Source organism: Canis lupus, chromosome 2 (assembly GCF_003254725.2).
Source record: "Canis lupus dingo isolate Sandy chromosome 2, ASM325472v2, whole genome shotgun sequence".
Lineage (NCBI taxonomy): Eukaryota > Metazoa > Chordata > Mammalia > Carnivora > Canidae > Canis > Canis lupus.
This window is the reverse complement of record NC_064244.1, coordinates 54,550,900-54,577,350: the sequence shown is the minus strand read 5'-3', so window position 1 is coordinate 54,577,350 and position 26,451 is coordinate 54,550,900. Positions and strand designations below refer to the sequence as shown.

The 26,451-nt window shown below is 36.4% G+C and overlaps 1 protein-coding gene across 5 annotated transcripts in view; it reads right to left on the bottom strand.

Moving 5' to 3' along the window:
- The window catches only part of FCHO2 (FCH and mu domain containing endocytic adaptor 2), a 120,783-nt gene that overhangs the window by 74,746 nt on the left and 19,586 nt on the right, over positions 1 to 26,451 (bottom strand). For 4 of the 5 annotated variants that reach the window (XM_025448365.3, XM_025448368.3, XM_025448366.3 and 1 more), the window contains exons 3-6: positions 16,126 to 16,200; positions 12,283 to 12,424; positions 12,038 to 12,190; positions 1,146 to 1,250 (exon numbers count right to left, since the gene is read on the bottom strand). In XM_025448365.3, coding sequence (XP_025304150.1) covers positions 1,146 to 1,250; positions 12,038 to 12,190; positions 12,283 to 12,424; positions 16,126 to 16,200 — 475 coding nt within the window. Of the gene's footprint in view, positions 1 to 1,145; positions 1,251 to 12,037; positions 12,191 to 12,282; positions 12,425 to 16,125; positions 16,201 to 25,028; positions 25,129 to 26,451 lie in introns of all 5 variants that reach the window. The other variant, XM_049103878.1, reaches the window with a different exon arrangement.

Here is a 26,451-nt window from a genome sequence, read left to right as displayed (position 1 = left end):
TGAAATAATATAAATTAATGAAAAACTCTGACTCTAGTAAATTCTAATTTTTCCAAATTAAATGACTGAAGGACAAACATTTTCTGACAGTGTTTGCAACATGGCAAGTAAAGACGGATGCCATATATGCCTGCAAGGAAGCATGAAAGCCTTTTCATTTCTGAGATGTGAACGATTCACAGGAACACTCTAGAATCCAAAAAGGCAGATATATAAAGTCCTTCTTCAAACTTATTGAATGCCTACCATGTGCTGGGAGTTATTTTAAAAGTGCTGGGGAAATAATAAATCAATCCCTCTTATAACACAACTTATATTTTGGTGGAGGAAGACAGACAATAAAGAATTATGGGTAGAAGAACCACTGTGCTTTAGTACATTCAAATATAATGACTAAGAATAATATTCTAGGAAAAGGTTCCTTCACCAGCCTCAATACCAGAGTGAAGATGAAGGACAGTTACAGCCAAGCCATGATAAATAGGAACATAACAAATAAACCCCTACTATTGTAAGCCACTGAGATCTGGGGGTTTCTTTGTCACCTCAGCAAACCCAGCCTATTCTAACTGATACAGTGAATACAATTCATGGCATATTAGATGATAATAGGTGCTAAGGAAAAAAACAAGAAAAATGTGTAAGAAGGTGGGGGTAGAAGTTTTAGGCATGATCCATAAAAGACACCTATCTTAAACCTAGGCCTTTAAATAAGGCTCTAAAAACATTGAATGGGATATAAATTATCCCAAGTTTATGGAAGACAGACTTTATTATGTCTTCCCTAACTCAAATAGAAGTTCTATGAAGGCAGTTCTTGATTATTTGTTAATGGCTATATTCTTAGCAGTGCATCATTTTCAGTTTTCTTCTAAAGCAGAAGTCAATTTTAACAATTAGCTCTGTTCACCATCTATCAACATCCTCACTTTCCCCAATTCTCTTTAGTCCCTTATATTGTCAGTTATTGCATCTTGGTCCTCAATCTCCAAAATAAGATGTGTATCTTTAAAACAGCATCAATAAAACACAGATTGTGTATTTTAACATTTTTAATACTAAAAAATTATTTGATACAAGAATTATATTCTTTTTATCAGTAAAACAAATATCCTGTTTTAGATTTAAAGCTTAAAAATACCAACCTGAGCTGTTTCTGTCATCTTCTGTTCAAAATCAGCTTTTGCTAATGCATACTTCTCCACATAAAGTTTATAGGTATCTGTAGCTTTCTTAGATTTAACAGCTGCCTGTTGCAAAACAAAAACATTTTTTTAAAAAACAAAAACATTTTAAGTATATAATGATCTGTTTTCTTTCCTGATATAAGTTCACTTGAAATAACTACTTAAGTGCATTATAAGGGATGAGGCCCATGGGGAGTTCAATATGACATAAACTAACTTTAATATCCTTTTTAAAGTCTTCATTAGTAAGATTTTTTGTTATAGTCACAGAATAATGCAGAAACTAAATGTCAAGTCTCATTTCTGTCTGATGGAATGTGCTTTGAAAAGTTACTTGGTGTTACTAAGAATTCAATCAACAAAAATGTAATACCATCAAAATATGCTTGAAACTCCACACCTACAAGTCTTCCTTCCTCCTACAACATATACATGTTCCGTTTAATGTCTGACTAATAAATATAAAGGCAGCTCAAAAGTTGAGAAAATCATTTTCTTTGAAGTTTCTGTTTCCATATGCTCCAATAAACCTATAAATTTGTTTTTATTATTGCCTATTTTTTTCAAGATTACTATTACTTAAAAATTGTTATTGCCATGTTACAGCTCTAGTTTTATCAAAGTTACTTATTCAATTAAAACAATATATTAGGGGATCCCTGGGTGGCTCAGTGGTTTAGCGCCTGCCTTTGGGCCCAGGGTGTGATCCTGGAGTCCCGGGATCAAGTCCCGCATCAGGCTCCCTGTATGGAGCCTGCTTCTCCCTCTGCCTGTGTCTCTGCCTCTCTCTCTCTCTCTCTCTCTCTCTCTCTCTCTCTCTCTCTCTCATGAATAAATAAAATCTTTAAAAAAAGCGAAAAAAAACAATATATTAAATATTAGGCAGTGAGGATTCCTGGATGGCTCAGTAGTTTTGGCGCCTGCCTTCAGCCCAGGGCAGTGATCCTGGAGTCCTGGGATCGAGTGCCGCATCAGGCTCCCTGCATGGAGCCTGCTTCTCCCTCTGCCTATATCTTTCTCTCTCTCATGAATAAATAAAATTTTATAAATAAATAAATAAATAAATAAATAAATAAATAAATAAATAAATATTAGGCAGTGAGGAATATGAAAATAAATTATACAGGAATCTTTTCCTATTTTTACCTAGAAATCAGTAAAAAGCAACAAAGCCACAGAAGTAAAGATAAATTCTAAGGAAGACAGACATTCAGAAGAAAGATTACATGTAATGTGGAGGTTGAAGCAGACATAATGGTTATCAAGAAACTTGACTATTCTCAAAGGACTAATCAATTCTCAAAGGACTGACTGATCAATTCTCAAAGGACTGATCAATTTGGACATGGGAGGCTTGGGGGTAAAGAGTGCTGATGTAAATAAGAGTTTAAAGATTGAGGTGCCTGGGTGGCTCAGTTGGTTAAGCGTCTGCCTTTGGCTCAGGTCATAATCTCAGGGTTCTGGGATCAAGCCTCATCCCGTTCTGCGGAGAATCTGCTTCTCCCTTCTCTTCTGCCCTTCCCCCGTTTCGTGTGCTCCCTCTTTGTCTCAAATAAATAAAATCTTAAAAAAAAAAAAGAGTTTAAAGAAGATCAAAAAAAAGAAGATACAAATTTCAAGATACAAGTATCTCCATTTTCTTGATGAGTTAGTCTGCTAAGAGTGAAGAAGAGTAGGGTAGAGCTAGGAGTTTCACAGGAATGAAAAACATTTCAAGCCAGGTTGTAAAAGATACAACAGGTAACAGCTAGATGAATAAAAGTACTACTAAGAGCCAATGAGGGCTAAATAAAGCTGGAAAACATGAAAATTGTGGAGACCCAATCGGAAACAAAATATAATTATCTCCAGGTATGTTCAGGAGTCTAAAAATAAGAATTAGAAATAGAAAGTTGGGTTTACCTGGAAGTTTGGGATTGGCAAGAGATGTAGACAGTCCTACTCTCTAAAAAGGTCCCTCTGAATGCTGCTTAAAATATAATGACATACAGTATATTAAACATATATGCTCCATGTTTTCCTGGAATTCTTTTTCTTAAAGCTTTTATTTATTTATTCATCACACGCACACACACACAGAGAGAGGCAGAGACACAGGCAGAGGGAGAACTAGGTTCCCCAGGAGGAGCCCAATGTGGGACTCAATCTTGGATTCCAGGATCATGACCTGAGCCAAAGGCAGACGCCCAACTGCTGAGCCACCCAAGGGTCCTTCCTGGCATTCTTAAGTAATACAGGATGCGACTTTATCTTGTAATGTAAAGAAAACTGGGTCTTGGAGCTTTAGCTTTACATAGTTCTCTCATTCTTAAAATGGGAAGAATACCACTTATTATTTAAAGCTTTAGCAGAGATGAAATGTAACTTAGGTAAAATGATTGGGACAGGATCTGTCATATAGTTAAATCTACAAAATAAATGGTATCTGCTATTACTATGGTTTCTAAAAGTAACACCATCAGGAAGATATATACTTGTATTTTGCTATTATATCTAAAGTTGTACTGAGTTCTCCATCACTAACGTAAGTGGTTAAAACATAATAATTTTGAAATTTACTCCTATGGATTTTTTTTAAACTCTTTTCCCATTGTTTCTGGCCTTTTGACATTATTTCTACTACTGTTAGTATACCTTCCTCTGATATCCTGGCCTTGCTCAAACACGTAACAATTACTAAGTAAATTCACAGGAAACCCAGATAACAAATATATAGATGTGAGGAAAAAAATTTAATGGTTTGGTTATTGGTTCCCTTTGGTTATCTGGGGTTTTTGGTTTTGTTTTTTTTTTAACACCAAGAGACTTCAGTTTCTTCTTCCAACTCCCTGTTATTTTCAGTCTGTGCAAGAATGATCAGCAACTCACAGTCCATGGAGTGATTTTCAATGACAGACCCTAGCAAAATAACATAGTCTCACTAGGAGCCCCTTCCTCTTTGCTTGGTCCTTATCCTAACACCCACTCTTTTTTTTACTGCTGCCCAATAATTTATATGTTAGCTATTTTTTTTTAAGATTTTATTTATTTATTCATGAGAGACACAGAGCGAGCGAGCGAGAGAAAGAGAGAGAGAAAGAGAGAGAGACAGGCAGAGGGAGAAGCAGGCTCCATGCAGGGAGCCTGATGTGGGACTCGATCCTGGGTCTCCAGGATCATGCCCTGGGCTGAAGGCGGCACTAAACCGCCGAGCCACCCAGGGTGCCTATATGTTAGCTATTAATGAAGACTTGAGTTGTGTTCACTCCTAGAGATATTTGTAACTTGAAAAAATTTCATAAAAATGGAAAATTCTCCCCAAATAGAACTATAATGATTGTATCTATACTTTTTATTTTATTTTTTTTTAATTTATTTATGATAGTCACAGAGAGAGAGAGAGAGAGGCGCAGAGACACAGGCAGAGGGAGAAGCAGGCTCCATGCACCGGGAGCCCAATGTGGGATTCGATCCCGGGTCTCCAGGATCGCGCCCTGGGCCAAAGGCAGGCGCCAAACCGCTGCGCCACCCAAGGATCCCGTATCTATACTTTTTAAAGTAAATTATTTTATGAGATCTTCCCTGTATTCTTTTTACAGGTTCTGTGCAAAATAGGATACCTCCCTTGTGAACTTACCATTAAAACCTCTCTCTAAACTCTTGTTCTGCTCCCCAAAAAGAAGGAAACTTCATAAATACATTAGGGGAGAATATGTATTTTAGCCTGTAATAACCTTCATAACATCCAGCATATAATGACAAGCACATGGTAGGAATTAAAGCTTTCTACTTCATATAAATTATCACTTCATAATCCAGTGATCAGAAAAATACATGAATAAGACATTTAAAAAACCAAGAATCTAGTCTGTAGCCTATATTTAAAGTAAAATAAACTCTTAATTTTTATTATATTAACAAACAGGAAAAATTCAAATAACATTTTGCTAATGACTATTTTTCCAAGTAAACATATATGCTGTGTTGTAGACAATACAATGACAGTTTCTCACTCACAAGGAATTTACAATCTAATAGGAATTAACAGATAACTGCCTGGAGGGCCATTACTCATTTTAGAAGACCTATGATATATTTCTATAATGTAAACAAAGTAATTATTTTACATTTAACATTACATTACATTTTAAAGTTATGGGACTTCAAGAGATGCAAAGAAGTTTGGTTTTTTTTTAATATTTTATTTATTTATTCATGAGACACACACACACACAGAGGCAGACACACAGGCAGAGAGGGAAGCAGGCTCCACGCAGGGAGCCCAATGTGGAACTTGAACCCAGGACCCCAGGATCACGCCCTGGGCCCAAGGCAGTTGCTCAACCACTGAACCACCCAGGCAAAGAAGTTCTTCTTTCCCTGCAAAGAAGTTCCTGAAGTATCATTTCTTCTTCCTATACTCAGTCTCTAGAATTCAAACTAGTTTTGGTACTCAAATTTTTGCTGAATCAACAGGGTTAGAATTAATTAATTTTAAAATTTAAAACAGCATACTTGGGGATTCCCTGGGTGGCTCAGCGGTTTAGCACCTGCATTCAAGCCCAGGGCATGATCCTGGGGTCCCGGGATAGAGTCCCACATTGGGCTCCCTGTATGGAGCCTGGTTCTCCCTCTGCCTGTGTCTCTTCCTCTCTCTCTGGGTCCCTAATGAATAAATAAATAAAATCTTAAAAAATAAAAGTAAAACAGCATACTTTTCTTAACTTTCCTTTTTCCTCCCAGAATATTCCCACTGTAGAACTTGGTCTGGCTATGCAACTCTGCACAAACTTATCTGTCCACTATTTCTAACCATAAAATTGTCTTCATCTCAAAAGTTCAGAGTAGGGATCCCTGGGTGGCGCAGCGGTTTGGCGCCTGCCTTTGGCCCAGGGTGCGATCCTGGAGACCCGGGATCGAATCCCACATCGGGCTCCCGGTGCATGGAGCCTGCTTCTCCCTCTGCCTGTGTCTCTGCCTCTCTCTCTCTCTCTCTGTGACTATCATGAATAAATAAATAAAACCAAAAAAAAAAAAAAAAAAAAAAAAAGTTCAGAGTAGGCTCTAACTCAGAAGATAAACGGGTTAGGTTTTTTGGAGCGTACTTTCTGATACCAGGAAGCTGGGTAAAATTTCACTTCTCTTATTTGGAAGCGTAAAGGAAGAAAGAAAATACCATTTAAAGTTCTAACTTACATTTTTTACATCAGCCCTTACTCTTCAAAGGTAAAAATTATAGGCCAGAATCTTAAGGAAATTACATACCAACTTAAAGTGGTATCTTGGAAAACTAATAAAAGGAGTACTTAATCATAAAGAAATAAAATGAAAAAATATTATTAACTCACAAAGTATTTTGAGTAATGAGAAAAACAAATTTGAAGGAAAATAGTATATCATATAAAAAAATGTACAAGCAACTTTAGAATGTAATTGTATTGGAACATCTGTATTTTTTTTAAAGCAGGAAAGAGCCCTCAGAGGAAACAACGGAATGGCAATACTCAATTAAGTCAAAACAACTTTCTAAATAATACATGTATTTACAGATACTGTAAATTCTAGGGTGTGATTATAAAAACTGAATATCCTAGTAGTAATGAATTTGACTACTTTCATAAAGTCATTATTAAAAAGGGAAGCTTGGAGCATTTGTTCTTAAATGAGGAAATTATGCTTTTAAAAAAAACAGCTACATTTCTTCTCACAAAAAAAAAAAGATTGGCTTTAACAGATTACCTATTGACAATAAATATAAATCCCACATTTTACTCATTTCTTTAGCATTTTAAATAAATTTACTAATATACTATGAAAAATATTTCTGTTTAAGTGCTTATAATTAAAAAAAAAAAAAAAAAAAAGAGGGTAGCCCCGGTGGCGCAGCGGTTTAGCACCGCCTGCAGCCCGGGGTGTGATCCTGGAGACCCAGGATCGAGTCCCACATCAGGCTTCCTGCACGGAGCCTGCTTCTCCCTCTGCCTGTGTCTCTGCCTCTCTCTTCGCTCTCTCTGAATGAATAAATAAATAAATCTTTAAAAAAAAAAAAAAGAGCTTATAATTGCCTGAGTGGCTCACTTATTAGTGAGGCGTCCTACACTTGGTTTCATCTCAGGGTCATGAGATGGAGCCCGCATCACGAGTCTGCTTAAGTTTCTCTCTCCCTCTCCATTGCCTCTCCTTGCCTTGTGCTTTCTCTTTCCCATATAATTCTTTTTAATCTTTTAAAAAAAGACAAAAAAAGCACCCCTTTCTCTAAGCTGTCCACAGCACCACAAGGTAAGTGAAGCACAGATCAACTCATAACCCTCAGACACAACCATATGCTATAGCTCTGTCTACTATGTTAATCAAAAGGAAATTCTTTAATTTCATCTAAATCATTATACCTTATATTAAATTTTTCTTGGTTTATATCAAAAGACTCAATCATTTCTTTAAGCATAATCTCTAGTTATCATGTATTTTTCAAGTAGTTACTACATACTAGGTACTAAATCAAACCGATTGTGTTTCACAAAAAAAAAAAAAAAAAAAGAGCAATATTTAGCCTAGGAATACTTTAACACTTTTGCCTTAATGATATGGAATTCATACTAATTTATTGACCTATAGCTTACTGACCTATAGGAACTGTTCCTAGAGCTCACACATAAAAAATCTCTTATTCTGAAATATAGTTGGCCTTATCTATATTTGTTCCTAGCTTTTCCATTTTTTGGAAAAAATTTAACTATTATATAGGCAAAGTGGGGAAGGCCCAGGTCCTTACCAGTGCCATTCCCCCCTTGATCTGCAAAGATAACTCCCATTATGTAACTTGGTGTTTATTGTCCCTAATACAGTTAGTATACTTTAAAAGTTTTTTTTGTTTTTTTTTTTGCAGAAAATTAAAGATTATGTGAAAGGCATCAAAATCTACACATTCTTCTGGAACTTTGCTTTTCGTGCTCAACGTTATGCTTTTCATATTTATCCATGTCAATTTTAATTCATGTCATTCTGGGGATCCCTGGGTGGCTCAGTGGTTTAGTGCCTGCCTTTGGCCCAGGGCATGATCCTGGAGTCCCAGGATCAAGTCCCATGTCGGGTTCCCTGCATGGAGCCTGCTTCTCCCTCTGCCTGTGTGTCTCTGCCTCTCTCTCTCTCTCTCTCTCTCTCGCTCTCTGTGTGTGTGTGTGTGTCTATGATGAATAAATAAATAAAATCTTTAAAAAATAAATAATTCATGTCATTCTAGTTTTTTTTTTTCTTTTATAGAAAACATTTTAGAGCACACGAAAAAAGTATAATAAAAACCCCATTAACTCATCATGTAACTTCAAGATTCCTTAGATGCCTCCTCCTCCAATATTTTTTTTTTTGCTCTGGTATTTTAAATCTCAGATCTAACATTTTACCCTATAAAATTTATTTGAACTCCTGAATGGTACCATTATATGAAACAATCTTCTGTTGCTAAACATTAAGGATGTTTTAGATAGTAAGATTTTTTTCCATTTGGCAACCAACTTATTATTTGGGGAGTCTAATTCACTTATACATATTATGGCTTTGGTATCTTTGAACTTACTTCTTCCAGCTTACTTTGAGCCTTCTGTCTACCATTCTTTTTTTCTCTACTTTCTCCTTCCTCTCTTATCAATAAATTTTAATATCTTATTTTCTTTTTGCTTATTTAAAAGACTTAGAATAGATTTCTATTCTTTTAGAAGTTATGCTTAATGAACATACTTGATTACTAATTCTGACATACCATTAATTTATAAAGGACACCATTATCTTGTGTACCATTAAAATAGAATAATGCTAGCACCTGAAGTATAAAATAATGCCTTATCCTTAAAATTCTAATTTAGTACTTTAAAAAGATCTCTTTTGGACTTACTTAGAAGTAGATTTTTATTCTATTACCATTTCTATGTGATACAGAATAAAAAGGAAAGCAAAATGATTTGTTTGACATACTCCTTCCTGTATCTTCCTTATATTCAGATTTGACCCTTCTCAATTCTTTCCAATTCAAAGACTGCAGGATCCCTGGGTAGCTCAGCGGTTTAGTGCCTGCCTTTGGCCCAGGGTGTGATCCTGGAGTCCTGGGATCGAGTCCCACATCGGGCTTCGTGCATGGAGCCTGCTTCTCCCTCTGCCTGTGTCTCTGCCTCTCTCTCTCTCTCTCTCTCTGTCTCTCATGAATAAATAAATAAAATATTAAAAAAAAAACAAAGATTGCTAAGGTCTGTTTTTTCCTCACACAATATTATCCTCAATGTCATCAAGACCATTACTAATACAGTACTTCTTAAAAATGCTCTATTATTATTTCCCAGTTTTCTTCTAAACACCAGTGCTCACATTTTCTTGATCTTACCGAAAAAAAGGTTTCCAGACGAGTATCAGAACAATTCCTTCCTCAAACGGTCTTAAGATGGTCTGTTATCTAATACGTCAAAGTGCTGCAGTTGTCCAATCACATCACCAGATAGAATCACCAAGTTCACAGACACTAAAACTACACACAACAGCTACCTAACCAACAGTGATTATATAGTATCATCAGCTGAAGATGCATTCTGATTTCAAAAATGTGAGAAAAAAAGAATTATCTGGTAGCTTTTAATATTCTTTTTTTCTCTGGCATCTAGGTCTGAATTTATCTTTATGTAACCTGATTAATAATCAAGAATGTACTTTCAATCTGGAGATTCTATTCTATTTACAAATGCATATTTAAAGTTTTTATGTTAATTCCAGTTAAAATACAAATTAATTTGCGCACTACTGAATTTCTTCAGGTCTGAAAACTTCTGAACTTCTGAACTCTTTAAATATTAGGAGACCACCACTCTCTCCATGTTCTTCTGGAATGTTGTGAACCTTTATTTTTTTAAAAAAAGATTTTATTTATTTGTGAGAGGGAAAGAGAGACTAAGTGCATGAGTGGAGGGAGGGGCAGAGGGAGAGGGAGAAGCAGACTCCCCACTGAGCAGGGAGCCCAATGCGTGCTGAATCCCAGGACCCTGGGACCATGACCTGAGCCAAAGGCAGATGCTTAACCGACTGAGATACTCAGGCACCCCAGTAACTTTTATTTCTTTGTACTATGTTCTGGGTGACTTCCCTTCCAAACTCAGCCTTTGACCACATCAAGTCTAAAATTTGTATTCTCTATTTCTTTTTTCTCAATAGCCATATTTTTCAAGTTTTCTAATTAGCTGTTTTCCTATCTAGTAGATCTTACTTCATTATGCCTCTTTTAATTTCTTAATCTTCTTTATTTATAGTTTATATTTTCATTTATCTCTTTGACCATCCTCACACAAAATTTTTTGTTCATCTGTTTTATAAATTTAAATTTTATCTGGAGTTAATTCTTTTTCCATTATTAAATTTACTGTATCTTAGATTTCTTAGAGGTACTCTACAATTTTGGTTGTTCACTCATTTCAAACAGGAGGCTTCTTATCTTTTCGCCTTTTCTTCTTTGTCCCTCCATCAGTGCTTTGGGATAGCTCCACTGAAGGCAAAGTAAGTGTTATTACCTAGAACTTGTTATGTTCTATCCTTTGTGGTCACCTATCCCCACCTAGCAGTTTTCAGGTTATCTCCTGCCAGCCCCCAAAGTCCTCAATTTAGTATCAATCTTATAAAGGTAGTTTTTAATTGTGTCCCTAGAAGAATACTGGGGATATGGCCAAAATAGTCATTAAATGGTTCCTTAGCTTGATTCATGTCAAAACTGTGTCAGTAAGCCCCCATCTTCCAATAAAGCTTTAGCCCTAGTCAGCACCCCAGTCTTTTTTCCTACCTATCTTGCTTCACATGGTGGGTGGGGCTTCTTGTGCTTTATCTCAAGTAGGAAACACTTAGTCCCTTTTACCACACAAGAGCTTAAATTCCACAGCCTAATTTTGGACTTTGAGCCAACAAACCTGCAAAATCAATCTCGACACACTACTTTGGGTTTCTGTTCTGTTTCTGATTCATCAAGCTAATATTCTATTTTTTTGGACGCTTTTATTTTGTTTTGTTTTCCCTTCTTCTATTTTATTCACAAATGCTGTGTCTGGAATGGTGTTTTAAAATAATAAACTTATTGTGCCTTATCTTTTTCTCCCTTCCAATTTTTATTTATTGTACAAACATTGAAGGAAATCTATTATGCCAAAATCCATCAACTGTTTTGATTTTTCAATATTCTCTTCTAGTTTCTTCCCATGTATATATACTTCTATAATTATTGTAATTGCTATAATGCAGTTATAATTTGGTTTTCCTTTTTTTTACAGGATATTTCACATAATTTAGAAAGCTTTCGAAATTATCACTCCCTATGCCTCATTCCTAAAAGAGATATAACACATCAAACAAGTGAATGGTTAAACTGTTTTGAAAGGGGGAAAAATCTACTTTCAATTGAAACGCGACTAGGGGAAAGGGCTGTGGTTTACCGCAATACTACATAAATGTCTTCAAAGTCAGCAATAAATCACCCACAACACATATTTTAAAGCTTATCTTCACGTATCTATGCCTTCCTAAATATACCAATCTTGCCTCAAAAAATTTTTATCTCACGTTAAACCTGACACCAACCAGTATCCCTATCAAGTATCTTACTATAAAAATAGCCTGCAAATGTCAACAGCATGAAGAAATTACTTCTTTTTAGGTATTTGCTAATCAATGTTTTTACCACACACAAAACATATTCCACAAACCTAGTTCCGTTTCACTTAGGTAAACCATGAATACTCAGAGGCACAGCGTCTTCATCTTTAATATCAGATCATTCTGGAGTGTGTATTAAATACAGTCTTATGTTTGAAAGTGCTTTGAAACTCCAGAGATACTACTTTTATTACAATTACCTTTTCTATTTCTCTTTGTGTAGCTCCTTCCTTTTTCAAACGTTCCTGCTCTACACACTTGGCATTGTAATTTTCCTTGGATTTCTGGAGGGCCTGAGTTATGCTTTGAATGGTTTGAACAGCTTCCAGAGTTCCTGCAACTTCTTCTTTAGTCTGAATGGTACAAAATGATTCATCAAAATGACTGAACTGCAAAACACTCAAATCTCTGATCAACTAATCCTTTAGCAGGAAAAAACAGATACCTTTTTATGAGATTTTACTTGTTCTTCTCCATACTTCTGAACTTCCTTTATTAATTCTTGTAATTTTCTAACAAGATCCAAGTGACAATTTGCTAATTTCTCTGTAGATGTTTTGAACACATCCCACACTGGTGCAAATGTTCTGAGGGAAAGAAAATGCAGGAATTATTTAATAAAAGAAAAGTTGAAGACTCTAAAATAAAATCAACAGAAACAATGTGATATTCAGCAATTTTAATTAGACAAAATAAAAATTAAAATAAATCACAAATGAAATGACTGACAGGTTGACATTGATTTTTAATCCTTGGTTAATTAAAATATTTTTGAACCTTAAGTACACAGAAATCCAGTTAAATATTTACCAAAGATTTGGCTATGGCCCTGTCTTAATTTTATCATACTATTTTCTGAGTTGATTTGGTTGGGTTTTTTGTTTTTTTTTTTTTTTTTTAATTTTATTTATTAATGAGAAACAGAGAGAGAGAAAAAGAGAGAGAGGCAGAGACACAGGCAGAGGGAGAAGCAGGCTCCATGCAGGGAGCCCGATGTGGGACTCAATCCCGGGACCCCAGGATCAGGCCCTGGGCTGAAGGCGGCGCTGAACTGCTGCTGAGCCATCCGGGCTGCCCTGATTTGGTTATTTAGACTTGTATCAGAAGCCTTTCTGATCACTGTCTATTGTTAAAAATTAACTCGTTACCAATTTTAATTTTTGACTATTTAGTGCTCATTTAAAACACTTCATCACAAAATAAAAGTTCCCCTGAATTCAAACATACAAAAGTCAAATGCACACATGATTTTATAAGAATCTTCATTATTAATAATCATTTGAGAATTATTTTAAAACTGTTATTTGAAATCTTGTTTCAGGTCACTTTATCTGTGTACTTTAACACTAAGACAATTCTTAGTACATGGTGCATAATGCATGGCATACTTTCCTACCACTTTTTCTCAATATTGAGAATTTAGTATTTTCAGCAGGTGCAAGTATATCCAAGAATTGCTACATGATTATCTCCTGGATAATACTTAGGATGTCAATGAACTCAATCTGGTCAACAGGGAATAATCTTAGGGTAATTTTATCCTGTGTTTTCCTGGGGTACTACCTAAGATAATTTCAAAGCACCTGTTTCGCTCCAGGACCAGACTTCCACTAAAAACCAAATAGCATGAAGCAAAAGGTGGAGAAAATTATTTATCCTAATATGCAGTCTGTCCCAATTACTACATTTCCTATCCAGTAAGAATGCTAAGTCACAGTGATCATTTTAAGCAAAAGTAAAAAGTTTAAAGAAGAAAGTTAAGATACTTAGAGCTGTTCTGATTAGATCTCACCTCGCACTTTAAAATCTAATCAGCATCAAATCTGGCAAGGAGTTACACGGAAAACTTTGGGAGTAAAAAAAAAGATAACTACAAAATATCCACTCACTATAGCACCAAAATACATTACTTCATGTAAGCCTGATACATGATAGTGTGGGTTTCACAAAGCAGGAAGATGTGAGTGTCCCTTTACCAAAAGATTCTTTACACCATAAAGAGATTCAACATGAGACTTCTTTAAGGACAGGTTTCTTTCTTTTTTAAAAAGATTTTATTTATTTATTCATGAGAGACACAGAGAGAGAGGCAGAGACACAGGCAGAGGGAGAGGGAGAACCAGGCTCCATGCTGGAAGCCCGACGCGGGATTCGATCTTGGGCCTCCAAGATCACGCCCTAGGCTGAAGGCGGCGCTAAACCACTGAGCAACCCGGGCTGCCCTAAGCACAGGTTTCTTGAAGGAAGGTCAAAAATCATTACATTTTTAAAAGTTTGATATACACAACTTTTTTCTGGTCAAGCAATACACATTAATGTATACTAAGTAATAAGAAAGAAAATTGACAAGTCTGAAGTTATGTTTAAACAAAAAAATACAGAAAGAGGAAATTCAATTTAACTAAATATACATCAGTAAAACATTAATATTTAAAATCTTTGTCTTAAGTGACGACAGTAACACATAAAATATTTATGAGAAACATGCATTCCAAAGAGAAACATTGCCAACATCTTTATTTTTTTTTTTTAAATTTTTATTTATTTATGATAGTCATACACAGAGAGAGAGAGAGAGAGAGAGAGAGAGAGAGAGAGAGAGGCAGAGACACAGGCAGAGGGAGAAGCAGGCTCCATGCACCGGGAGCCCGACGTGGGATTTGATCCTGGGTCTCCAGGATCATGCCCTGGGCCAAAGGCAGGCGCTAAACCGCTGCGCCACCCAGGGATCCCTGCCAACATCTTTATTATCAGGAAATACAGTTGAAGTCAATCCATGTTTTTTCTATCTCCCACCTGATAACTAAAAATAATGAGAATTTCCTATAATAAAACCACAGTCGATTGTTTAAAGCCAGCTTCTGCTATTCCAGTTACCTTCTGGCCCTCCTACTGTGGTAATAAATAAACAAGAAATTATGTTTTAGAAGAGGTGTATATACATAGAGGCTTCAGAAAAAGGAAATTGCCAGAAAAAAAGGGGAGAGATGGAAAAAGAATGAAGAATGAGATTATATTGAAGGAGCAGAAGGACAGAAAGAATGAGAAGACAACTGGAAAAAAAAAAAAAAAAAACAGCAATAGATGGCCATCATATAACAGTCCCCACTGCCCTCTAGGTAAAAACGGTGGAAGCTCCCAACGTTCCTAGCCATAGTACAGAGCGATAGAAGGTCCTCTCAGCTGCAATTGTCAGCACTTAATATAATGGACAGTGTGTTTTATAATGGACTCCTCTTTATCTGGGCCACAATTTAGTGAGTTTATTTTTTTAAAGATTTTATTTTTATTTATTCATGAGAGAGACAGAAAGAGAAGGGGGGGGGGCAGACTCCATGCAGGGAGCCTGATACGGGGCTCAATCCCAGGTCTCCAGGATCATGCCCCGGGCCGAAGGCAGGCACTAAACCCCTGAGCCACCCGGGCTGCTCTTAGTGAGATTTTTATTTAAATTCATCCAACCACACCAGAGAATACTTTCATAAAAGGCATTCTTAACCAGTATTTTAGTTCACAGAACCATATGTGAATCTAATAATCAGTATAAACCCTCATTGTCAGAAACATGAATATGAATGTAAAAATTCAGGGGATTCAAAGATTCATCAGAATCCCAGATACAAAGAAATGTGTTACTATCACTATAAAAATCTTTATAAACATTAAATTATTTTAGCATGTTATTTAAAACATATCCTTTCCCCAAATTGTAGATAATTAAAAAATATTAAATATTCCTCCTAGAGCTGTTGTGGTTTAAATCATACAATATTTCTTTCCCAAATTATTAAAGCCATGCATGTAGCTATCTTACTTTAAGTATATCTTATTTTAATATTCATTTTTCAAAGAACACATTTTCTCACTGCAAATTTTCAAGAGAAGGATTTAGTAAATCTATAAAATCATAGACATTTTTAATGCACTGTAATCATTTCAATAAAGTTTGAGTTTCTAAAGATCATTGTTCAACAGATTTTAAGTGAACTTATAGAAAACTACAATACCATGCATAACACACATTTATAACCTCAAAGTTATACTATCGAATGACTATCTAGCTTAATAATGGGAAAAAATAGGTTTCATTTACTTTGACTGCATTAACTGATATTCACCAAGTTCAGTTATATTTTCTATCAAGAATTCATATGTAGGTACATTTTAAATAAGTAAATTACATATAATTATACTTATGAACCATTATGTCTTCAGCAAGAACCTAATATTCTCAAGAACTATGCCTATGTCAACATTAAAAAAGAGTTTTTCAAAGAAATTAACTCACCCAAGTTGTGAATAATTGCTTGCGGATTTTGCTAGTTTTGTCATTGACCTGGAGTATGCCTCTTCTATTGTAGCTCTGTTAAATCAAATTTCCATATGATAAGAGCTCTTAAACACATAGAAAAATTATCAAAATATAATTAAAACTATAGAAACAAAAAACCCAAATTATATATTAAACACAAGCAGTTACTAGGGTGCCCAGTTAACTCAGTCAGTAGATCATTCAACTCTTCATCTCAGGGTCATGAGTTCAAGCCCTATGTTGGGTATAGAGCTTACTTTTTTTAAAAAAAAGTAGGTATGTGGTCATGAATTTCTGGCCTATCTTTTTTTTTTTTAATTTTTATTTATTTATGATAGTCACAGAGAGAGAGAGGGGCAGAAACACAGGCAGAGGGAGAAGCAGGCTCCATGCACTGGGAGCCCGACGTGGGATTCGATCCCGGGTCTCCAGGATCGCGCCCTGGGCCAAAGGCAGGCGCCAAACCGCTGCGCCACCCAGGGATCCCTGGCCTATCCTTAAATGCCCATTGTGCACATCTATTTAAAGAACTAATCTGGTATAGAACTAAAAAAAATTTGTACCAACAAAAATACTTAAAATCATTACTCTATTTTTAATATACCAGTGGTTATGTGAACAAGTACGAGAACACCGCTTCTTATATTCCGTTTCTCTGTAAACTAATTCAGTGCGAATGTCATTTGCATTTAATACTTCTTAGTGTACTTAATAGTTTTATTATTCTTTAATACTGTGATTTCACTTATTATGCATATTTAAGAGAACAAAAAAACTGAGGATTGTCATTTGGCCAAAACCAAATAAAATTATTAGCAAGTCTGAGGTCCTGAATTCAAGGTTTAACCTATTTTGTGATTAGACTGAAAATACAAATATTTCACACTAGAATACTGTGTTTTATATAGCTACTATTTAGCACGTAGGATTTTAAGCTTAAAAAAAATCAACCAAAACAATTAAATATGCAAGAAAAAAATTTTTCCCATAGACACATAATCTCAAATACAAAACATGAGATTTTTTCTGAACCTCTTAACACAAGAAAAGTTAGGTTCTATCGTAATTCTACCATTACTACCCTGTCCCTTCTCAATATGGGCTACCCATAACAGAAATGGTCTACAAACCACCATGGCCCTTCCATCTACTTTGGTAGGTCCAACTACCTTTTTGCTTTAAACATCCAAATCCAGATCTCTACACTGTTCTTACATCAAATCATCAGTTTAGTATCTAAATGCCTCAAACGTAACTCGGTAGGGATCTTAAGCCCCTCAAACTCAGAATATTCAAACCACACTTATCTTCAAACTCATCCGCAATCCCATGCCCACAAAACCCAGCTCTAACAAAAATGAACTATTAACAGTAACTGCCTCTCTCTGATGGAACTGTGCCTTTTTTTGCACCTTTAAACCTCTGATGGCTTTTTAATATATCGTATCACAAAGGTGGTACTTTGATCAGCTAAAAAAAAGTTAATACAGAAAAAAATTAGTATCTCAATAGGTAAGTTTAACAGCAAAAAAAGTGGCTTAATCTATAACAGTAAACTGATTTAAAACAAAAAAAAAAAAAAAAAAAAAAAACCTGGTGGTTTTTTTCTTTCTGATGAGGAAAAACCGAAAACTATGGAGAAAAAGGGACTAAACTATAAGGCATCAGAGAGCTCAGGAAGCAAGTAAGAATGAGAAGGATAGATCTACAGGAAGGATATCTAGAGAAGTCAGATACCAGCTGATTAGCTTTTCCCTGGGGGGCATCTAGAAGCAGCAGCTGAGACTAAGAAGGGAGCAGAGTTTTTCAATGCTTCACAGGGTAAGGGAGACAAAACTAGATTCAGACTTACCAAAGATGAGAAGCATGGGAAATCTCATGTCCTCTGAGACTCAAGGAGTAAAAAACACATAAGTAGGCAAGCTCTCAAAGGGACTACCAACAGTACCTTTTCAAACCCTGATACTGGATCCTGTATGGATGTCATATACACACTCATAAAACCTTCAGACATAAGCAAATAAGACAAATGAACAAAACCCAGGAGGAACAAATTAGCAACGTTCCAAATGCTGAGAATGTAAAGCTGAGATTTTATGAGTTTACATATTATCTTTAAGGAGACAGTACATTAAATCAAGAATTTCAGGGGAACCTGGCTGGCTCAGTCAGTAGAACATGTGACTCTGGATCTCAGGATCCTGAATTCAAGCCCCACATTGGGTGCAGAGTGTACAGGTGTATAGATAGATAGATATAAAATATAAATAATGAATAAAATATAAATAAAGAATTTCAGTCAAGAAATGGAAGTCATTTTTCAAAAGTGAAGTAAAAGCAGAGCAAATTTGAAAAGAGACACAAATTCTGTATCTGAAAAATACAATATCAAAAATTATTATCTTGGGCACCTGGGTGGCTCAGTCAGTTAAGCATCTACCTTCAGCTCTTCAGCTCAGGTCAGGATCCCAGGGTCCTGGGATAAAAGCCCTGTATTGGGCTCCCTGTTTAGCAGGGAGTCTGCTTCTTCCTCTACTCCCTCCCTCCTGCTCGTGATCTCTCTCTTACATTGTCTCTCAAATAAATAAAATCTTAAAAAAAAAATTATCTCAACTCATGGAGTTAAATAGCAGATTCAATACACTATGGTAAGAATTAATAAACAGGAAGAGAAGTGAGAAGACTCCATCCTGGTATAAAGCTCAGAGTGACAAAAGAGGGATCCCTGGGTGGCTGAGCAGTTTGGCATCTGCCTTTGGCCCAGGGTGTGATCCTGGAGTCCCGGGATTGAAACCCACATCGGGCTCCCTGCATGGAGCCTGCTTCTCCCTCTGCCTGTGTCTCTGCCTCTCTCTCTCTGTGTCTTTCATGAATAAATAGATAAAAATCTTAAAAAAAAAAAAAAAAAGACAAAGAGTGGAAAAGAGAGAAGAGAAATGGAAGAATGGAAAACACAGAAAGGACAAAGTAAAAAAATCTAATGTGTAAAGGGAAAAAACATTTCCAGAGATAATGACGGACCATTTTCCAAAGCTGACAAAAGATATCAAACAACAGATCCAAGTAGCCCAACAAACCCTAAGAGGATAAATAAAAAGAAATCTATACTTCATCAAATAGTAAAGCTATGTCTATTCCTAGGTAACATATGTTTACACACAGGTGAAAACTGCTGAAAATGAAAGGCTAAAAGAAAATATTAAAAGCAGCTAAACCCTTCCTACCACCAAATGTTACCTTTAAAGAAGCAAAAATTACTCATAGCTAACATCCCAACAGTAGATGCTAGAATTAATTTTTTTAAAATGCAGTGAAATGCAAAACTGTGAAAATCCTAGAAGATAACGTAAGAGAGAAGACCCAGAAGACCCTGGGTATGGTGATGTCTTTTCAGATGAACAACAAAGGTAAAAATCTATGACAGAAATCAATAATAAGTTGGACTTCATTATAATTAAAAATTTCTGCTCTGTGAAAAACAATGTCAAGAAAATGAAAAGCCATAGACTGGGAGAAACTACTACAAATGATACATCTGAAAAAGTATTATTACCTCCAAATATACAAAGAACTCTTTAAATTGAACAATAAGACAACAACCTGATTAAAAAATGGGCCAATGACCTCAAAAGATAGCTCACAAAAAAAAATTTAAAAAAAAGATATACAGGTGGCAAATAAGCATATGAAAAGATGCTACACATTATATGTCATCAAGGAAATGTAAATTAAAACAAGATACAACTACATACCCATTAGAAGGACCAAAGTCTAAACCACTGAGAAAATCAAATACTATCAAGGATGTGGAGCAAAGAAATTCTCATTCATGGCTGACAGAAATGCAAAATGATACAGTCATTTTGGCAGTTACTTACAAAACTAAACATATTCTTACTGTATAATCCAGCAAAGGAATTCTTTGGTATCTACCCAAAAGAGTTGGAAAGTTATGTCCACACAAAAATCCACAAATACTTAGGACACCTTTATTCATTGCTACCAAAACTTGGAAGCAGCCAACATACTGTTCGATAGGTAAATGGATAAACTGGTACATACAAACAATAGAATATTATTCAATACTAAAAGAAATGGGTCACCAAGGCATGAAAAGATATTAAGGCACCTTAAATGCATATTACTAAGTGAAAGAAACCAATCTGAAAAGTCTATTACATACTGTATAATTTCAACTATATGACATTTGGAAAAGGCAAAACTATGAAAACAGTGAAAAATAACACAAACAATTCCTAAGACAGTGAAAATACTCTATGTAATACTGGAACAATGGATACATATCATTATTTGTCCAAACCACATAATGTACAATACTAAGGGTGAATCCCAAGGGAAAACAATGGACTTTGGGTGATTATAATGTGCCAATGTAGGTTCATCCTTGGTAAAAAAAAAAAAAAAAAAAAAAAAAATGTACCATACTCCAGAGGGGTGGGAAGATGGACAAAATAGGTGAAGGGGATTAAGAGATACAAACTTCCAGTACAGGGGATCCCTGGGTGGCGCAGCAGTTTAGCGCCTGCCTTTGGCCCAGGGCACGATCCTGGAGACCCGGGATCGAATCCCACGTCAGGCTCCCAGTGCATGGAGCCTGCTTCTCCCTCTGCCTATGTCTCTGCCTCTCTCTCTCTCTCTCTCTCTCTCTGTGACTATCATAAATAAAAATTTAAAAAAATTAAAAAAAAAAAACTTCCAGTACACAATAAATAAATTATAGGTATGAAAAGTACAGAATTGGGGGGGGGGGGGCACCTGGGTAGCTCCGTGCTTGAGTGTCTGCCTTTGGCTCAGGGCGTGATCCCAGATCTCAATCCTAGGATTGAGGCCCACACATTAGGCTTCCCTCTCATGAATAGGATGTTCAAAATAGGGGAGGCTATGCATGTGTAGGAGCAGAGATAAATGGGAAATCTCCATATCTTCCTCTCAATTTTGTTGTAAACCTAGGATAACCACTAAAAGAAAAAGTAAAAGAGGGTATTACTTCTAAGCTAATAGAAGAAAAGATAATTTTTTAAAAGGCCAAAAAGCAAGAAAGAAGAGGAAAAAATAAAACATAAATAGGATACATAGATAACAAATACTAAAATAACATAGAGTCTGGCAACCTACAGCACCATCAGCCAAATATGGCCCATTACACTAAGTGAAGTAAGTCTGACAAATACCATAAAGTATTCCACTTATGTGAAATCTAAAAAACAAATGATCAAACAACACAAAAAAACATAAACAGACCTATAGATACAGAGAACAAACTGGTGATTGTCGAAGGAGAGGTAAGAGAAGGGATGAGGGGGCAGGGACAATATGGGTTAAGGAGAGGGGAAAGGGTATATAGGCTTCCACTTATGGAATGAGTAAGTCATATGAATGAAGCATACAGAGGGAATAGGGTCAAAAGTACTGTGAGAGCACCATATGGTAAAAGACAGTAGCTACACTGTGGTGAGCACAGCATGTACAGCTGTCCAATCACTATGTTGTACACCTGAAACTAATGTAAACATATGTGTGAACCACACTTCAATTTAAAAAAAGAATCTGTATCCACCTACTAACATGGGTTCGAATATATAAAGCAAAAATTGACAGAAGTACATGGATAAGTAGAAAAATCACAATCAAAATGAAAGATTTTCAATATAACTCTCTTGGGAACCAATAAAATGGGTGGGATTAAAATAAAACAAAAACCAGTAGAGATAGATTAGAACTGAACAACAGAATGCACAAACTTAAATACATATAGGCAACAAATGCAAAATATAGCCTTTTCAGGTACATGCAGGTATTTGCCAAAATTGACTCTATCCTGGTCTGTAACCTAAGTGTCAACAAATTTCAAAACACTGAAATCATACAGAGTATGTTCTCTAACTACATGTAATTAAGCATAAACAAATATATACCTTTAAAAATCACATATTTGGAATTTTAGAAATATACTTCGAAATAACCCAGAGAGGCAAGGAAAAAAGCACAAGGAAACTTAGAGTATCTAAAACTAGTGAGGCACAACAAAGCAATGTTTGAGGGAGATTTACAGACTTTAATGAATATATCAAAAATGAAAACAGGGGGCAGCCCCGGTGGCACAGCGGTTTGGCGCCGCCTGCAGAGTGTGATCCTGGAGACCCGGGATCGAGTCCGGTGTCGGGCTCCCTGCATGGAGCCTGCTTCTCCCTCTGCCTGTGTCTCTGCCTCTCTCTCTGTGTCTCTCATGAATAAATAGATAAGATCTTTTAAAAAAAAGAAATGAAAAAAGGTTGGGATGCCTGACTGGCTCAGTTGGTGAAGTGTGCAACTCTTGATCTCGGGGTTGTGAGTTTGAGTCCCACGTTGGGTATAGAGATTACTTAAAACAATAAAATCTTTGGGATATCTGGATGGCTCAGCAGTTGAGCCTTTGGCCCAGGGCATGATCCTGGAGTCCCGGGATCGAGTCCTGCACTGGGCTCCCTGCGTGGAGCCTATTTCTCCCTCTACCTATGTCTCTGCCTCTCTGTGTGTCTCTCATGAATAAATAAAATCTTTTAAAAAATAAAATCTTAAAAAAAAATGAAAGATGAAAAAAGGCTTAAAATCATTGTCAAACATCCATCTCAAAATTAGAAAAACAGCAAATTGAACACAAAGTAAAAGGAAATAAGGAACAGAAAGTTAATGAAATAGAAAATAAATATACAAAAAGGGTCAGCAAAGCCAAAAGTTACTTTTTTATACAAATTATTAAACCAACAAGCAACAAATGAAACTGATCATAAAATATAGAGAAGGCACAAATAACCAAAATCAGGAATGAAAAGGGGACATCTAGTACAGATCCAGCGCACATTTAAAAAGTTCATAAAAGGGAGCACCTGGCTGGTTCAGTCAGCGCGCGCAACTCTCTATCTCAAGGTCATGAGTTTCAAGCCTCATGTTGGGCACAGAACCTACTTAAAAATAAATAGACAAAATAAAATAAAATAAAATAAAAAATAAATAGACAAATAAATAAATAAAAATAAAAGTCCGGGGATCCCTGGGTGGTTCAGCGGTTTGGAGCCTGCCTTTGGCCCAGGATGTGATCCTGGAGTCCCGGGATCGAGTCCCACATCAGGCTCCCTGCATGGTGCCTGCTTCTCCCTCTGCCTATGTCTCTGCCTCTCGCTCTCTCTGTGTCTCTCATGAATAAATAAATAAAATCTTTAAAAAATAAAAATAAAATAAAATAAATAAAAATAAAAGTCCATAAGAGGACATTAAGAGTAAGTTTTTTCTAACAAATCTGAAAATGTAGATGAGGGATACCTGGCTGGCTCAGTCAGTAGATCATGCAACTCTTGATCTCAGGATCATGGGTTCAAGACCCATTTTGGGCATGTAGCCTATTTAAAATAAAAATGAAAAAAAAAATTTTTTTTTTAATGTAGATGAGGGCAGCCTGGGTGGCTCAGTGTTTTAGTGCCTGCCTTCAGCCCAGGGCGTGATCCTGGAGACCCGGGATCGAGTCCCACATCGGGCTCCCTCCGTGGAGCCTGCTTCTCCCTCTGCCTCTGTCTCTGCCTCTCTCTCTGTCTGTCTCTCTCATGAATAAATAAATAAAATCTTAAAAAAAAAGAAAGAAAATGTAGATGAAATAATTCCTTAAAAATATAACTTATCACGGTGCCCAGGTGGCTCAGTCAGTTGAACAGCAGACTCTTGATTTTGGCTCAGGTCATGGTCTCAGGATTATAGGATGGAGCCAGCCACCCTACATACACACTCAGCAGAGAGTCCACTTTGCTCCTTCTCCCTCCATCCCTCCCCTCATTCATGCGTGCACACATTTTCCCTAAAATAAATAAATCTTTAAGTGTATATATGTAAAACTTATCAAACTCATTGAAAAACTGGAATATCTGAGTAATCCTGTAAGAACTGAAGAAATTAAGTATGTAATTTGAAACATTCCTAGAAAGATGATTCTACCAGCAAAATCTATGAAATACATAAAGAAGAAACTATAATATTCCACAAATATTTTCAAAGAATAAAAAAATGAGGTATACTCCCAATTCATTGTATAAGACCAACTAATCTGGATACCAAAACCTAATAAGAGTTAGATAAAGGAATTTTTCAGGCCACTATCTATCACAAATATAGATGCTAAAATCCTAAATAAAACATCAAAGTGACCCACTAATATACAAAAATGATAATATATAAGGGCAGCCCGGGTAGCTCAGCAGTTTCGCACCGCCTTCGGCTCATGGCCTGATCCTGGAGTCCCGGGATCGAGTCCCGCATCAGGCTCCTTGCATGGAGCCTGCTTCTCCCTCTGCCTGTGTCTCTGTCTCTGTCTCTCTCTCTCTCTCTCTCTCTCTGTGTGTCTCATTAATGAATAAGTAAAATCTTTAAAAATGATAATATAGCTCCACCAAGTTGAGTTTATATCAGGAATAAGAAGTCAGTCTAACATTCAAACTTCAGTGTAATTCAGTTCTTAACGAGATGCCTGGGTGGCTCAGTGGTTGAGCGTCTGCCTTTGGCTTAGGGCATGATCCCACGGTCCCAGGATCGAGTCCCACGTCCGGCTCCCTACATGGAGCCTATTTCTCCCTCTGCCTGTGTCTCTACCTCTCTCTGTTTCTTATGAATAAATAAAATCTTAAAAAAAAAAAATTCAGCTTTTAACAAGGAGGAAAAAAAGAAAAAAATCTTAATAGATACATGAAAAGCATTTGATCAAAGTCAACAACCATTCATAATTTTTTTAAAAAAGTAGAAAACAGTAAACAAATGGGAATTTCCATTATCTGATTAACAGTAAGGAAAAAACTAGAATAAATATATCATATTTAAGAGTGAAACGTAAGGGGCACCTGGGTGGCTCAGTCGGTTAAGTGTTTGACTCTTGATCTCAGCTCAGGTCTTGATCTCAGGGTTATGAGTTCAAGCCCCGTGTTGGGCTCCACATGAAGCCTATTAAAAAAAAAAAAAAAAAAAAAAGAGTGGGGGCAACTGGGTGGCTCGGTTGGTTGGGGATCTCCCTTTGGCTCGGGTCATGATCTCAGGGTCCTGGGATTGAGCTCCATATTGGGCTCCCTGCTCAGAGGGGAGTCTGCTTCTTCCTCCTCCTCTGCCCCTCTTCCTGCTCATGCTCTGTTTCTCTCAAATAAACAAATAAAATCCTTAAAAAAAAAAAAAATAGTGAAATAAATATGAGACTAGGAACAGGACCAGACGCCTGCCATCATCATTTCTATTCAGCATTATACCTGAGGTATTAGCCAGTATGGTAAGTCAAGAAAAACCAAAAGGTATGAGGACTGCAAAGGGATATACAAAACTGTCATTTTGTACAAGATGATTATACATACAGAAAATCCCAAACAATCTACAGATAAACTGTCAGAATAAGCAAAGACTAACAGATTGCTGGGCACAAAGTCAATATATAAAAATCAAGTACATTTATATATAAATTTGCAACACCGGGCAGCCCAGGTGGCTCAGTGGTTTGGCACCACCTTTGGCCCAGGACGGGACCCTGGAGACCTGGGATCGAGTCCCACATCGGGCTCCCTATATGGAACCTGCTTCTCCCTCTGTCTGAGTCTTTCCCTCTCTTTCTCTGTGTCTCTCATGAATAAATAAGATCTTTAAAAAAAAAAAAATGAATTTGCAACACCGTACCAACAAAATGCTTTCATCCAAAATATCTAAAGAGCTCCTTCAATTTATTCTTTAAAGAGGGGGAGGAGAACAAGAAAAAAAAACACCAGAAATGAACGGGGGCGTCCGGGTGACTCAGTTGGTTGAATGTCCCACTCTTGCTTCCAGCTCAGGTCATGATCTCATGGATCCTGGGATCCAGCCCTGCACTGGATCCACACTCAGCAGGGAGTCTGCTTGAGGAGTCTATCCCTCTTGCTCTTTCCCACACTGCATGCGTGTGTGTGCCCACTCTCTCTCCCTCTCTCAAATAAATACTTTATTAAAAAAAGAGATAAAGAGGTACTTCATAAAACAGGAAATGCAAATGACCAATAAACATATGAAAGGATGCTCAAGCTCATTATCGATCAAGAAAATGCAAATTAAAATCACAATGAGCAGGGTCCCTACATGGAGCCTACTTCTCCCTCTGCCTGTGTCTCTGCCTCTCTCTCTTCCTGTGTCTCTATGAATAAATAAAATCTTTAAAAAAATTAATTAAATAAAATAAAATCATAATGAGATACAGGTATCCCTCACCATCTAGAAGTTCAGCCTTCCCATGAAACCTTTCAAAAGCCAAATGGC